The sequence below is a fragment of the Artemia sp. Qi Xiang Cuo genome, chromosome 1 (assembly GCF_049724085.1).
Source record: "Artemia sp. Qi Xiang Cuo chromosome 1, ASM4972408v1, whole genome shotgun sequence".
Taxonomy (NCBI): domain Eukaryota; kingdom Metazoa; phylum Arthropoda; class Branchiopoda; order Anostraca; family Artemiidae; genus Artemia; species Artemia sp. Qi Xiang Cuo.
In genome coordinates this window covers 88,813,668-88,831,103 of record NC_142794.1, presented here as the reverse complement: position 1 = coordinate 88,831,103, position 17,436 = coordinate 88,813,668, and the positions used below count along the sequence as shown (strand labels likewise).

Genomic DNA, 17,436 nt, shown 5'->3' with positions numbered 1-17,436 from the left:
TTTTTAAAATTTAGGAAATGTATTTGCATATCTTTAAAACCTTATAAATTGGGATTGAACAAAGTTGTGAAGCTGAAAACAATTTTGTTGTACTTCATTTAAACAGAAGATCTATTTAGCAAGGTTTCACTTTTGTAAAACACAGATTTTTAAAGGTCATCAAAGGCCAGGACTCTCCAGTGGGAGAAGGAGTGGAGGTAGGTACTTCAAAATGCCTTCCCGAGACATACTTTAGATTGCAGACCCATCCCTGAAAGTTTCATTTTCCTAACCTAACCCCTTTCCAAGATAGCCAAAAGTACCTAAAGTAGAAGTTTACCATTCTTAACATTATTCAGATCAAAAACCCTACTGAATCCACGCAGGAATGAATAAATTATTGGCTCCTAAATAATTCATTAAATTAATATTTGAAAGAGCAATACGAAGAAAGTGGAATAAGAAAAATAAGCAAGGACGACATCAGCTTACCTTCTAATTTCATCCCAACTTCCAGGCACTTTTGGAACCGGCAAAAGGGACAACGCTTTCTCTGGCTTTTATCTATATGACAACTTCTATCAGCCACACACGTATATACCTTTTTGTTCTGCACTGTTCGTTTGAAGAATCCTTTACACGATTCACATGTCAACAGACCATAGTGATATCCAGAAACTTTATCACCACAAACTGGACATAATTCTTGAATTCCTTCCTTGGTATCCGGGGGATCAGCAGGACGTAAATCCCCGCCACTGTCAACGCTCAAAGGTCTGGTTGCTGTTTCAGGTGTTGCTTCGAAATCCAGGGAACCTGATTGATAAATACAATAAGATTCAAGTTCAGAAATACCCAGTGTACCCACAGTTACCCCTACCCCAAGTAGACCACTTTCCCTTGCTTCAGTATTATAACATAATTCGGCAGTAGTAGAAGGACCAGTGGATAATGCAAATGTCGGGATAGGACTCTCACTTGTCAAGCTAACAGGTGACCCTGGGTTATTTAGCAGCTGAGATGACCCGCTAAAGTAGTTAGAGGATTGATTATTAGTTCCCTGCCCCCCGGAGCTCTCAATAGGAGAACTCAGGCTGTAAGATGACACAGTTACTGGCGTTAAGTCCATATCAGCCAGCATTTCACACTAGGGGCAATTCAAGTACAATTCCTGGTAAAAACTAGATGTAATTCACTATTATTGTGTCCATTTAACAATAATTTATCCACTGGTTTCGCTATAATACTTCAATGAATCGTACTTGGCTTCCACAAGCCTATTACCTAAGTCAGTAAACACAGTTCTAATGATCACTAAGGACCTGCGAAAGCGAAAGTGGATAAACAAGATGTACGTTATATCCTAAGGCTAAAACTGACAAAATTATTGCGAATACTACACGCTGCAAATCCATAATCGAATCACCTAATGAAAATACAAGCATCTCCCCAAGTATAGCATGAAAACATTTGCGCGCCTGTTCTCAATTTTAACAAGCCAATAGAGAGGAAACAAACTCTCCTGGAAATAAAACTTGAGACTAAACTGGAGCAACCGGTAGTCGCTTTCACACACTAATTACTCTAATACACACGTATATACAAGCAAGTGACGTCTAAAACAGGTAGTTCTATCTTAAATCTTTAAACGAGCAATAATTGTGTATGTATGTATGTATGTTCTTTTTTCTCGAAAACGGCTCGATATTTGTTTCTGAAAATTGGCACACGTTGGGAACATGCGTTTCCACACACCCGTTTGAAAGGCCGTATCCATGAGTTGTTCGATGGAGGAGAGGGGGATAAAAATTTGTTTTAACAAAACTCATCGAAGATTTGTTTGGTACTTATTAATTATACGGAACACACTCAAGAATTTTGATCTGCAAGTGACAAAACCGGTTTAGCTACCTGTATTCTGAGACAATTAGCTGAGGCTCAGTGGAAAAACTACGTTGTAGGTATATTTTAATTAAATATCTAATATATGGCAAATGCGTTCTGAGCGGCCTGCTTTCCATATTTTTTTGCAGTAGTTCCCAGAATTTTGTGAATAGTTTTTTTTTATTTCCATCATATTTTTGTATATTTCATTAGGATTAACCTAACTTCACTTATTGGGTGTGTTCCGTATAATTAACAAGTACCATTTGTTTTTATGCATTTGATCACTTTTTCACGGATCGAAAACACAATTGAGGAATATAGGGGGCTCAAAACCGCCCCCCCCTTCTGGATACGACCTTATCAGTGCCATTAATATGTTTTTCTTAAATATTTTAGCAGCACCGAAAAAACTGCCAAATGAATCAGAAAAGGGTGAATTTCAAGGAAGCGATAGGGAGGAGAAAATCTTGATTATATAAATAAACTGGGCATCGGACTTCCGATTTCAGTTAATTTTGCATTGTTTTTGTATAATTGTGTGATTACTTAATTAATAAGCTGATTCGAAGGTAGATTGAACCTTTCAGTCTGACAAAACAGGACTGTTAGTTTTCGGAAGTAATCCTATCAAAATATTCAACTGAAAACATAGTTATTTTAGACGAAATTCTTCGTAAAGAAAGTCTGCTTCTCCCTTATATAGTTCAGGAGCACCAATTCACGGATTGACAAGGTAAAAAAACTTACCAAAAAGAGATTTTTCAAAGAAAAATAAAGAGCAGTATCAAACATTGGTAACAAATTGTAAGTGAGGAGCGACTCGGCCCATCGGCTAACCGATGCTCTAAAAAACAGAATTTTGATAACGATTGCTCCATTAAAAAAAACATTGGCTTTTTACGCTGATTCCAAATACATAAAATTCATTAAATTTAATGTTACCCATCAAAAGCTCCAGGCTTGAGGAAATTTGAAAAAAAAATAATAATAAACCATCCAGTGGCGGACCTTTGCTCAACCCAATTCACAGGGTCTTAAAGATCTGTAAAATTATTTCTTTTTTTTTGGGGGGGGGGCTTGATATTGCTTAAAATTATTTTGAAATAACAGGAATCAGCCTTCATTTTCAAAAGCTAAAGCCAATGAAAAAGGGATTGAAAACCCAAAAATAATGTAAAACGTTATTTGCCAGACAACAGATATGTATACTCTCCATGCATGCGATCTTTTAAGTGGTAAAAACAAACAAAAGGGTAGGTTTCGTGGCTTGGAAATACCTTCCCAGGATATATTTTTGGTCCTGGATTCATTCCTGAAATTGCCATTCCCCTAGCCTAGCTGTACTACTTTCTGAAATAGCAGGAAAACCCCTGAACAGGAATTTCCGCACAGCTTCCTCTATGTATAAAATCACTAAATCTAGAAAGATTACACAAAAGAGGTTTTTCTCGTGTAAATGAGGGAATGGAAAGGTTGAGTTTTGTTTCTTTCAGGAACCATCAGCGGTATAAATGTCTTTATTTTCACCAAGCGAAGCTCAGTACCTTGGACTTTCAGTAAAGTAAGTTTACTTTTCCTTTGCATAGTTCAGGGGCACTTATTTAAAAATTGACTAGGCAACGAAATCTTACCGAAACGAAGTTTCCCAAAGGAAAGTTAAGAGGAGCAGAAATAGAGTAATTCTAATTTGATTCAAAGTTAAAACGGTACCTTATTAAGTATAAATAAGTTATTTCCGCGGGGAGGGGGGTACGCCAGATACCGTTTTTATATCTGAAATACAACTCACCAACTGGAACTTCTGAGAAGTTTCTACTTAATTTATTTATTTTATTGAAAATCCGACTACAAGAACGTGACAAGGACGGAGCATACGAAAAGGAAAGAAAAATAAAGAAACAAACCTGACAAATCAGAACTAGGCAAAATCAAGGATAAAATAAGAACAAAATCAGGCGAAGAAAAAGCAAATACACACATACAACATCAACAAATTTAAGCAAAAATAAACCACAATATAAGTCCCCGCAATGTAAAATGCAATAAATACAAATCACAATACTTTTTTAAATAAATAATTACTTAAATAAGTAGAATCCCATCATAATCACTGCTTTAATAAGAGCACCCGTCCATCTTCACGAAGTCCATAGTTGCGATTATGTTTAGCAATTCTTCTAGCAACTGAGATTTCTGGGTCTGCTACTTTACATTTAGCAACAATTTGTGAAATGCTGTATCACGGAGACAGGCGGAGTAGATGTTTAGCAAATCAGAAAAACAGGGATATGATTTTATACTGATCAGTTATTGTTAGCAGTTTCCAAACAGGGGCGGATCCAGGATTTTTTTTTTTTGGGGGGGGGGGGGGGGCACAAACGGGTGATCCGATAAACTTGCGTTAGGAGCAAGTTTAATTAACGCAAACTTGAGTTAATTAAGTAAATTACACTACTTTAGACTACACTAGGGGGGGGGCCTCCCTATGGATCCGCCACTGTTTCCAAAGGGGAGTAGCGTATAGTATGTGAGGAAGTGCCAGGACATTTTAAAGGCTAGCTAGAAGCAGAACCTGCTGAAATTCGACGGTTGAGACTATCAAGGAGAAACGTACGGGTGTGGCGGATTGAAGAATCTATAGGGAGGCCAAGATAAGTAAGGTGGTCATCAGGTTGGACAGAACAATTCCCAAGAGCTAGAGTTGGAACTAATTTAACCATTTTTCAATTAAAAAGAATGATCTCGGATTTAGCAGTTGAATTGCAGTCCATTTTTCAGGTGTTCAGCTTGAAGAATTTTGAAAGTTTCTGTGGTTCTTTGAAGGGTTTGGCTAGTATTCAAAATGTCATCAGCATAGCTGGTCGAAGACAGGTTAATTGAGGACAAAATCAAAGAGGATAAGGAAGGATCTTTCTATTTCATACCTTATTCCGTTCCAGATATTGAATTTGTGCCATTTAGACAACCTAGCTAGATGCACTTAAGCTTTTTTGATTTAGTTTCAATCGAAAAGCTGAAAGGGGTATTTCAACCTTAAGAAATTTGAAAATGTGCCTTAAAATTCCAGTGATGGAACCAGCAGTCAGGACTTGCCAATCAAAATATTCAAAGACATTCCTTGTGACGCAGATGAAATGATGGAATTTCTAGCAAATGGAACAAGAGAACTAAATTCGCTTTTGTGAATTAAAATTACTGAATCAAATCTTTCAGATGCCAAACTTTCTTTTGGTACTTCAGCTCTATACATTTCTCCAATTGAACAAAACCGCAAAACTGAACGTTTTCCGCAGACTGGTTGGATGTGTAGCGGTGTTTGTTCTGTCCCTAGTCCATTGTACATTTATTGAGAGTGCCGGTATCTTCAGTGCCATTTGAGATTAGTGGAATGAGCTGATAGATTTATAAGAAACAAAAAGACAGTGGACAGTCCACATAAGGCACCTTTAAAGCAGCTACTCATAGTACTTTATAGTTATTCTATTCACTATAATAGGCAAAAACCTATGGATAGTTCACTACCTCTTGATGAATTTAGATGGCTTATAAATATCTTCATTCCAAGCTTTACGCATAATCACTGTGCATTATTCTGAACATTTATTCAATTAATCTAAAGCCACTCTGATAGAAAGTAAAAAAAAAAAAAGGCTTAAAATATTTTTGTGGCTTAGGAACAACCGCCCAAGAAGAAACTCCGCTGACCAACACCCTGAAAGATAATATATAACTATGCGATATTATATAGCCATTAGTTTACTGGACAAACGGTCTAAAATAAAAAATTCGGTTTTATGAACTGCGTTAAAGTTTCGGAACGAATAGTAAACCACAGTGGCATCTGATATTTGAAGGCTACACAAAACCCATTTCAAGAGATTTCAAAATTTTTGCTTGATAACATATTTGCCATGTTTGGGCCAAACTTGCTCTTTCACGGGCCACAACATCAGAAGAGCCTACCCTAATTTCCTGTGACACGATATCTTGTGTCAACAGATCGGGGTAACAAACTGTAAGCAAGGAGTGACTCGCGTCAATAGAAACCGAAACCTTAAAAATGTGTTTAACAGTTTGAGGTAACGAATTGTAGGTAAGGAGCAACTAGAGCCAATAGTAACCGAAACTTCAAAAAAAAACAGAATTTTTAATAATGTTTGTTTGATGGAAGAAGTTTAATGTGACCAATCTAAACCTTTGAAACTCAGAAAATTTGCATAATTTCCCAAAAAAAGAAGGCCCCCCACAAAAAAACAACACAAGCAATCTTAATGAAAATCCTCAGATTCAGCATATATGGAATAGCACTCTAGATGCTTCAAGTTTTTATCTACAAAAATCAGCAATTTGTCTTTTTCTTTCATAAGCATGATCACGGATACATGTTTACTGGTTTTTTTCTTTGTTTACTTTTTTCAGAGGCGATCGTATTGAACAACGGTCCTCGAGGATCGGGAGCAGGCGTGCACCCGCGGGGGAGAGGATAAAGGGGCTATACTCCCCCTCAAGAAAAAAATCACATTCTGTTTTTAGATCGTATTAAATGTTCTCGGTTTTATCGTCCATTCCTTAGTCCCTACTCAAAACTTGCATTCAAAGAGCTAAAATAAAGTTAAAGTAATGCCTTAAAATACCATTTTTTCTAAGGAATCTTTACAGTTTTCCGCAGGTTGGCCCAGGTACCCCCGGTCAGCCCCCCTCCCCCCATCCACAAAAAAACATTTCTGAGAGCGCCACTGATCGAGAGAGGGCTCATTTGGATGGGAATCAAATGTTCTAGTGCCATTTTTCATAAGACTGAAAAGATTGTGGCACGGGAAGTGGTCTTTTCCGCTATTTTGAAACACACAACTACAATTTTGCCGCAAAGATGACCAAGTTCTCTTGATCGGCAATTTTGACATAGCCAATTGATTTAAAACTATTTCCTGATCTTCCCAGTAGCAGAGAAAGCAAAGCCGCACGGTGGCCCACTCGTTCTTGAAAAGTAATGTACTCCATACAAGGTGCACAGTTAATACAGATATTTATCGTAAGGCTTGATTTAGCTAATTGATTCGCTTGATTTTTCAAGAAATTATTTCCTCTGTTGTTCAATTACGTATCAGCTATTATAGAGTGTGAACTTTTACAATAAGAAAACACATTAAAACTACACATGTTATGTGTAGACAGGGGTGTAAGCACATCTGAGGGAGAGGGTAGGAATTCATTTTACATCTCCCTTCATTTAGATAGTGATACTTCCCTTCTTATCGCAGGTAAACGTTTACGGACATATATTTTAGAGCTTCATTCAACTAAGCTTATTTGCTTTATATTTCATAAAAACATAAACAACGATATATAAATGCGCATCAGCTACTAAGGAGGAGAAGCAGTGGGTGATTGTAGGAGGGAGGGAAGGTGCAAGATACCTCAAAGAGTGCATTTTAATGCCTACATTTCATAACTCTCATTGAGCTTTCAGATCAATATAGAATGAGTTTTGAGGAGGAGGGTAGAAATTAATATCTAATGCCTCTTGTTTCACACGAATATTTTTAACCTGCGCCTTAATTAATGGTGCTGGAAGGGAGGGGTATAAAAGTTCCCGTGTAATTGAAACAATCTTGAAAATTTAGTTATTATCTATTATCAGTTAATATTGTCACCATTCTTCTCATTTGCATTTGTCTTTTAGAAACTTGAAAAAGGGCTCATTCGTTTGGAAATTCAAAGGGCTATTATAGGGCTATAAGGGCTTTTATAATTGTTATAGTAAATTTAGTTACAGTTGAGTATTGTTTTGTTTTGCATGTGTTTGTTTTGTATGTCTTTTCCTTTTATTTTCTTTTGTTACTCCACTTTTTTATAATGTTAGTGGGCCAAAAATAAATTATTATTATTATTTACGTTACCAGCAACATAAAAACTTAGAACGAACAGAAATTAGTCTGTATATGAGGAGCCACCCCCTCCTCAAGCCCTCGCTCTTTATACTGTTTTTTTTTCAATTCTTTATGAAAGAGTGCTGAACACGGTGGCCGGCGTTTACCCCCATGTTACTCTTTACTTTCATAATAACACCGTAGACCAGAAATATTCACAGAAATCATTAGGGAGTAGATATCAATTTCACGTTTTTGATGCGTTTTTAAAAGTTTCATTTGCCCCCCCCCCCAAAAAAAAACACACCTTTGCTGGAAAATACCCTTTTGCTGGCTTTTCGCTGGAAAACTTCCACGGAGGATGGGATTACCGGCATGATTTTAAAAACAATCAGAAATTAAAGTCCTTTTCAAATGAAAGTGCGCTAAGAACAAAGAAGAATTTTTCACCCCAGTTCATCCGCAAGAAATTTTCTGGGTGAAATTTACAGCTAGAATGGAATTGTCTGGGGGGAAAAGGACTTTCCAGGGAGTAATTTTCCGTAGAGGATAGGAATTTTTCATGGAGGGGGAGCCGAATTTCCTAGTATTATTTGAAAACGATCAGAAATTAAACTTTAAAAAACAAGTTTTTTCAACTGAAAGTAAGGAGCACCATCAAAACTTAAAAACGAACAGAAATTATTACATACATGAAAGGGGTTGCCCCCTCCTCAAGACCTTGCTCTTTATGCTAAAGTTTTTACTTTTTGTCCTATTTCTTTAAGAATTGATGCAGGGTCTTGAGGAGGAGGCAACCCCTTTTATATACATAATAATTTCTATTCGTTTTAAGTTTTGACGTTGCTCCGAACTTTCAGTTGATTTTTTTTTTTTTTTTTTTTTTTTTTTTTTTTTTTTTAATTACTTACAGATAGTATGTGTTAATGGGAAACATACGGAACAGATTTTTTAAAGAAAAGTAAAAAGCTTCATTAAACCAAAAATGAGCAGAAATAAAGTCAAATAATCTTCAAAGTCAAATAGTATGGAATCTTATAGAAAAAAAAAAAAAAAAAAGATATGAAATATTTTTTCCATGAAAAAGACTATGTCAACAAAAAATGAACATAAATTAACTTAAAAAACTTTTTCCACAAAACAAACTTTTCAATGAATAGTAAAGAGCTCCAATAAGCCAAAAATGATTAGTAGAAATAAATTCAAATAATTTTCCAATTGTAAAACTACCACAAATCACCCTCAATAAATAAAAGAAACCCAAAAACGAACAGAACTTACAATAAATAACCGAGTCAAACTCAAAACGAGCAAAAGTTTTATTCGAAAAGATTTTTTTTTTATTTAATTACATAGTCACATAATCATCAAATATTCATTGGAATGAATCCTCTTTACATAATCGACGGCTATGGACTAAGAGTCGTGACACGTGTGACCAATATTATCTAGAAAAATAAGAATTTTCATATTTTATCGACAATGTCATTAAAGTTAACAAGCATGTTGAATTTTATTACATAATTTCCATGAAAATTACACTCCTTTTGGGAGTATAATTTATAAAATTATACAGATTTTACGTTCTAATCAGCATAAATGATCTAAATAATCTAATCAGCATAAATAGGTTAGTATGTTTGACACGCATCCGTGACCATTTCTCAGAAAATATGTAAAATTTCGCATTTCTTTAGAAGGGTGTAATTTCTTTAGAAGGGTTTTAATGGTGTAATTTTCATCAAAATCACTTGCCATTTTTGCAGTTTTAGAGGGCATTTTGTTGCAAAAAAACATTAATAATTAATTAAAGGAAAACCTAGAGATGAATTAATCTATAGATTAATTAATTAATTAATTAATAGAAATAGATTAATAAATTAAAGGAAATCAAAAAAGGCGACTCAATAAAAATCAACCTGGACAGCGAGAATCAGAAAGTGTCAAAATTCAAAATGATAGCGATGATGATTGGGTTTGGGATTTAGACATGGATAAGGTCATCAATGGGTACTTATGCATTAGCTAGAACCAATGGATCGTAAACCGTGGCTTGTCATTGCGTTTAAAATATTTAAACTATTGATGTTTTGGGGTTTAGGGAGAAAAAGGTACCTATGTTAGGTTAGGTTGCGTATTTAATATATGCTATGATTTACCCCCCCCCCCTAAAGTGCAAATATATAGCCCAAATTTATTTGTAAACTATTATATTTCCATCATATTTTGTTTTATTTCACTAACATTAACCAAACTTGACTTCTCACGTAGGTACCTTTGCTAATGCAAAGGTACCCATTAATGCCTACCATACCTTGGTTAAAAAAAATAAAGGCTTTGCGATATGTATTTCGCAATGACGTAAGATAAGCCGAGGTGTAACGAAGCATACAAGTTGATAATAATAGCGATGATGATTGGGTTTTGGATTTTGACATGGATAAGGTCATCAATACCTACCATACCTTTGAAAATCTAAAATATCGACTGGATAAATCGTTGGAAGAAAAAGAAGTTTTTTCCCACCACCTGAACAATCATAGGCAGCGCATTAGCGCTGCCTAAGTAAAGGACGATGCTGGCACAATGTATTATATATTTTTTTTTTTAGAACAGGGCACTTCGTATCGAAGGAGTTGTCGTAGAAACTTCGAAAAGGGCTCATTCGATTGGAAATTGGAATGGCTAGTGCCCTTTTTAATAGTCGAAAGTGACTGGAAGGCAACTAACACCCCTTCCACGCCCACAATTTCCCCAAACACGTCCAATCAACATTTTGAGATAGCCATTTTGTTCATCGTAGTTGATTTCCAGATGAAAAGTATGTTTTTGAGGAGTATAATCCCCCCAAAGCCCTCAGGGCAATGGTTGTCAGTTATGCCCTGGGGGCATATACGGTTTTCATAGAAAGCTTTGTCGTAGAAACTTCAAAAAGGACTCATTCGATTGGAAATTCAAAGGGCCCTTTTTAATAGTCGAAAGTGATTGGAAGGCAACTAACCCCCCTCTCACGCCAACCTTTTCCCCAAACACATCTAATCAAATTTTTTAGATAGCCATTTGTTCAAAGTAGTTGAAAGTTCTGGAAATTAGGTATTTGAGAATGACACCCCCATCACAGCCCTCAGGGCAAGAGTTGTAAGTTATGCCCTGGGGGCATATAAGGTTTTTTATAGAAAGCGTTGTCGTAGAAACTTCAAAAAGAGCTCATTCGATTGGAAATTGGAACGGATATTGCCCTTTTTAATTGTCAAAAGTGTTTGGCATGTTACTAACACCCCTTCCACGCCCACCGTTTCCCCAAACACATCCAATCCAAATTTTTAGATAGCCATTGTGTTCAACGTAGTTGAAAGTTCTTGAAATTATGTCCTTGAGGATGACAACCCCCCCACAGCCCTCAGGGCACGGGTTATAAGTTATGCCCTGGGGGCATATAAGGTTTTTATAGAAAGCGTTTTCGTAGAGATTTGAAAATTGGTTAATTCGATTAGAAATTGAAAGGGCTAGTGGCTTTTTAATAGTCGAAATTGATTTCGACTCCCCTCTCACACCCACCATTTTCCCAAACACATCCAATCAAAATTTGGAGAGAGACCTTTTGTTCAACGCAGTTTAAAGGTCCGGAGATTATGTCTTTGAGGATGAAAAACCCTCTACAGCCCTTAGGACAAGGTTTGTAAGTTATGCCCTGGGGGCATATAAGGTTTTTTTTTATAGAAAGCGTTGTCATAAAAACTTCAAAAAAAGCTCATTTGATTGGAAATTGAAAGGTAGTGCCTTTTTTAATAGTTGACAGTGATTGGAGAAAGACTAAGGCCCCTCTCATGCCCACCATTTTCCCAGACACATCTCTTTCTAATGCCCTTTTTAATAATCGAAACTGATTGGAGGGCAACTAACCCCACTCTCACCCTCACCATTTCCCCAAACGTATTCAATCAAAATTTTGAGATAGCCATTTTGCTCAACGTGGTTCAAAGGCCTTTTAATAGTAAAAAGTGATTGGAGAGCAACTAACTCCCCTCTCACGCCCACCAATTCCCCAAACACATCCAATTGAAATTTTGATATAGACATTTACTTCAGCGTAGATGAAAGTTCTAGAAATTAGGTTTTGGGGATGACAACACCACCCCCCCCACAGCCTTCAAGGCAATGATTGTAAGATATGCTCTGGGGGCATATAAGGTTTTTTTTATAGAAAAATGTTGCCGTAGAAACTTCAAAAAAGGCCCATTCAACTGGAAATTGAGAGGCTAGTGCCCTTTTTGATAGGCTACTTGAAACTGATTGCAGAGCAACTAACCCCCCTCTCACGCCCATCATTTCCCCAAACACATCCAATCGAAATTTTGGTATATCAATTTTTTTCAACGTAGTTGAAAGTTCTGGATATTATGTCTTTGAGGATGATAATCCCCCCCACACCTCTCAGGGATGAGGTTGTATGTTATGCCCTGGGGGTGTACAAGGTTTTATAGAGCAATGTTATAGAAACTTCGAAAACTTCAAAGGACCAGTGCCCTTTTCAATAGTCAAAAGTGATTGGAGGAGAACTAACCCTCCTCCTACGTCCACCATTTCCCCAAAAACATCCAATAAAAATTTTGTGATAGCCATTTTGTTCAACGTAGTTGAAAAGCTCGAAAATTATGTCTTTGAGGATGACACTCCCCCACAGCCCTCCACGCAAGGGTTATAAGTTATGCCCTGGCAGCATATAAGGTTTTATAGTAAGCGTTGTCGTAGAAAGTTCAAGAATGTCTCATTTGATTTGAAATTGAAAGGGCTAGTGCCCTATTTAATAGTCGAAAGTGATTGTAGGGCAACTAAAGCCCCTCTCAAGCCTACCATTTCCCCAAACACATCCAATCAAAATTTTGAAATAGACATTTTGTTCAACGTAGATGAAAGTTCTGGAAATTAAGTCTTTGGCAGCGCTGTCGTAGAAACTTCAAAAAGGACTCATTCAACTGGGAATTGAGAGGGCTAGTGCCCTTACTAATAAATCATTTCCCTAAACACTTTGATCGACATTTTGATATAGCAATTTTGTTGTACGTAGTTGAAGGGTCCGGATATTTTGTTTTTGAGTATGACAACCCCCAACAGCCCTCAGGGCTAAGGTTGTAAATTATGCCCTGGGGGCATATAGTGTCATATGGAAAGTATTGTCGTAAAAACTTCAAAAAGGGCTCTTTCGATTGGAAATTGAGAGGGCTATTGCCCTTTTTAATAGTCGAAAGTGATTGGATGGCAACAACGCCCATCTCAAGCCTACCATATCCCCAAACACATCCAATCAAAATTTTGACATAGGCATTTTGTTCAATGTAGTTGAAAGTTCTGGAAATTAGGTCTTTGCCAGCATTGTCGTGGAAACTTTAAAAAGGACTCATTTAATTGTGATTGTGAGTTGAGAGGGCTAGTGTCCTTATTAATAGTCTAAAGCGATCGGTCGGCGAATCCCCCCCCCTCCAATACCCTTCATTTCCCCAAAAACTTTCGATCAAAATTTTGATATAGCAATTTTGTTGAACGTAGCTGAAGGGTCCGGAAATTATGTCTTTGAGGAAGACAACCCTCCCACCAATGGCCCTCATATACAAGCCTGCAGCATGCCAAATGCCAGGGACTGAGCATTATTTCATTTTTTTCAGCTGAAATTAAGGAGCAATATTAAAACTTGCAACGAACAGAAATTATTCAGTAGAATGGTGGTTGAAGTCTTTTAGCGCTTTAAAAAAGCTTCGAATTCCAATTATACGGCCCTTGTGTTTCAGCAGAAGTTCTTAAAGAATCGGGACAAAAAGTCAAATTTTTAGCTTAAAAAGCAAGGGATTGAGGAGCAGTCAACCCTCCTCTTATGCAGAATACTTTCTGTTCATTTGAGTTTTAATGTTGCTGCTTGTTACCATAAAAAAAACTGTTTTTTTATTTAGCTTCTGATGGTTTTTCAAGTCATGTCGGGAAATCCCCAGCCGGGGACCATTACCCCCAGAAAATTCTTCACCCCCAAAAAAATCCTCCCAGAGAAATCCCCCCCACCCCAAAAAAATTTCATACATCCCCCTATGGGCTGTGAGGGGGGGAGGGTCCTGTCTATGCTGGATCAAATGGATCTCAATCTCAAAATTTCGATCGGATGTCTGCGGAACAAAAAGGGTCGTGTAGGGGGAGCTTGTTGTCCTCCATTGTTTTTGGCCCCTTTTGGAAAATCAGGTAAGTTTTCTCAGGCTCGTTGCTTTTAATGGGTAACATTAAACTTAATGCATTTATATATTTAAAATCAACATAAAAAGCCAATTCCTTTTGATGTATTGTTATAAAATTCCCTTTTTCGAGTTTCGGTTGTTGTTAGGCCATGTCACTAACTTCTAGAAACTGGTTATTCTACGGACAGGAAATTATTTAAGACTATATCAAAGCAGGCTATACATGGTTTCAATGGGCGTATTTTATCTGACCCAGCCCAGCTCAATTTAAAACGAATAACCATCGATAATTGAACCTTTTATATAAGAATATCATTTTGTTATTAATGATTTCATTTTTAAACTTATTCTCTTTTAAGTCATTTCACGTAGTTAAAAATTAAAACAAAAAGAGAAACCACAAGTTTTTGACTTTCTCCGTAAAAACCTTAGACACAACTATTACGTCACGCCAGGCTCATCCTGTCTTCCTGGGCCTTGTTTTTGAAAAGTGAAACTGGAAAACAAAACCGGTGTAGCCACAGATAGGATTAGCATTCCTAAGCATAGCGTAAAAATAGTCAGCAAATTAGCACAAAATTGAGACAGTATTACTGAATATTAATATTATAGGCGTAGCCAGAACTGATCTGCGGAATTTAGGAATCATTAAAAAGATTCAGTTTGAAAGGTGACTTAGAGCAAAATCTAGGGGAGGGGAGGGAATGTGACAACGGCGCCAATAATTGACCAAATTGACAAGTTTATTTTTAAAAAAGAATAGAATAAAGAAAATGAGGCCGTTAAAAAATCATGAGGAGAGGGGACGGGGCCATCCTGACCCCTCCCCCTAGATTCGCCCCTATTCAGCTTCAAAGGAAATTTCTCTTAAGTTTATAGTTTGAGACTCATGATGTTCACTTTGGCCATGTATTCCTAAAACAAAAGAAGCTGAGATTGGGTCACCACCAAGGCGGGAGGGTTAGGGGGTTTGAACCCCTCCCCCCCCCAAAAAAAAGGTGTGTCCGACTCATATAAAAACGTAACGAAAATTAATATAACTAATTGTTGATGCGTTTTTGTCCCCCCCCCGAAAAAATCTTTTTATAAAACCCCCGCAGAAAAAAAATCTGGATACGTCCCTGGTCGCCAGATCCCAATTTCCCGTTTTTTTTTGTTTTTTTTTTGCTTAGTAATTTTTAGAAGTGTTTTGAAAAAACTAGGGGCTTCTTAAATCTTCCGTTTTTTTTTTAAGTAATGCGAGCCTATACTAAAAATACAAAGAAAAAACACATGAAAAATTGGTTCAAGATAAAACTAGAGTTAAAATGCTAGTCTGTAGGCAAACAAGAATGTACTTGATTCCTATATCCCTTCTACTAACAATTCACTTGCACCGAGAGCCGTTTCTAGGGTTGGTGGTGCCGGGGGAAAATTAATTACAGGACCCCTCCCGACTCGAATAAAAGCAAAAAGGTAAACTTCAGTAACAAATTCAATCAAAGTGAGCAGCCCCACAGCCATGGCACCTCCAGCCACGGCTCTCTGGGTAGCTGCCCCGGTTACCCCCTTGAACGGCTCTGCTTGCACCACCAAGTCACTTGAGGTCAACACATCAACATCTATTCCTCTTCGACCCCAATTGATCCGGAGCTTTACTCTTTATCCCCTCTCAAGAAATCTAATCTCCTTTATATCCTTCATTAAGACCTCTTTTCACCCTATTTGTGGAAGATCTGTTTTTCGTTTTGCCTCAAAAGGATGGCCGAAAAGCATAATCTTCGGTTATCTGTCATCGTACATCCTTAAAACGTGTCCTAGCCATCTTACCCTTTCTTTCAGTCCCAGAAAGGGGAATCATCAAATAACATTTTTGTACAGAATATTGTTTGGTATACGGTGAGTCAGTCTTTGCCAATTCCCCTGGAAAACATACATTATTTCATCTTTTTTAAGCACCTGAGTTCTAAACCAATAGTTGACCACTGTCACTACAATAGCCTAATCATAATGACCAATATTCTAACATTAGTTCGTGATTTATCTTCCAATTCTTCCAAACTTTATTCAACTGCGACGAAACGCCATGCACCTTGGCTATACTACCTTTTACACCTTCACTGCATCCACATTAACTAACAATACTACCCAAATAAGTGAAGCTATTCAATTGATTGACTTTCTCGCTATTTAACATTATTGTTTTACAATTATTTATTTCCAGATTATATTTTATGTTTAAGACTAAAGAGAAACTTAGTCTTTTTAATATTAATTTTCAAATCTATTTTTGTAAATTGAAATCTCAGGACATCAAAAGATTCATTCGTATTGCAAACATTTCTACCTAGGACTTAAATTTATCTCCATAGGCTTAGTCTATGAGAGTTTTACCTTCTCTTTTGATTCCATGCCATGTTCTTTGCCATGTTCAAGTCCATGTTCTTTGCCATGTTCAAGTCCATGTTCTTTGCCATGTTCAAGTCCATCAAAATGATCCTAGTCCACCATACAGGTAGGGATAGAACCAGGGGCGGATTCAGGATTTTTTTTTTGGGGGGGGGGGGGCAAAATAGGTTGATCCGAAAAAAAATGTTTTAGGGGAAGGGGGCAAAATAGGTTGATCCGATAAACTTGCGTTAGGAGCAAGTTTAATTAACACAAACTTTAGTTAATTAAGTAAATTACACTACTTTAGACTACGCTAGGGGGGCACGGGCCCCCCTTTCCCCCTCCCTCTGGATAGAACACAATCCTACTTAACCCTTGATTCAATATCGAACCCCCTATTTACCTTTTTCCCTACCTTAACCACAGCCGTATTTTTCTCGTACACTCTGAGGACTAATCCTTTTTGTGTAATTTGTTTTTAGCATATTGCCAATTGATCTCGTACTTCCAGTCCATTGTGTCCGTTTTAGACTTAAACAGATTAAAGAATTATTACCACTGGATCTTGATTCTATCAATTTCTCGCTAATTTCTTTTGTTCAGAATAGGTATAGTCTAAGAAACGTTCAGCTAAATTGCCTTGCCCTAGAATTCATGCTGAACTCTAACCCTAGAATTCATTTTCTTCAAAAAATTCAATAAATAAAGTTTTTGAACATTAACATTCATGAAAGTTATGTAGATTCACACTCTTCTGTTTCACTTTCTAAAAATAAATCAAAACTATATCTAATAGATAATTGTTAATTAATTAATAATAATTAATTAATTATTAATTAATATGAAGTCTTGGTTGCCGGTGCTGGTGTTCATCTATATTAATATTTTATTTTATTTGGAATGTGGGCTGTGAGTTGAATGTGATGTCTTATTTTCTTTTTGTGATGTGTATTTTTTATTGTTTATTATTATTTAATTTTCATTATTTTTTTTAATATTGCTTATTTTTTCTTCTAAGGGTGCCGGTTTTCGAGTATAACTCACTTGTTAGGTACCCTCTTGAAATATTTTTTTTCTTTCTGTTGTATAATGTATTATAGTGTATTAGTGAG

At 36.7% G+C, this 17,436-nt stretch overlaps 1 protein-coding gene across 2 annotated transcripts in view; it reads right to left on the bottom strand.

Annotated features, from left to right (window-relative positions):
* Positions 1-17,436, bottom strand: part of LOC148956891 (nuclear hormone receptor FTZ-F1-like) — a 101,266-nt gene that overhangs the window by 54,753 nt on the left and 29,077 nt on the right. The window contains exon 2 of one of the 2 annotated variants that reach the window (XM_089087667.1): positions 472-795. In XM_089087667.1, the coding sequence (XP_088943793.1) occupies positions 472-795 (324 nt within the window). Of the gene's footprint in view, positions 1-471; positions 1,358-17,436 lie in introns of those variants that run through there. The other variant, XM_089087659.1, reaches the window with a different exon arrangement.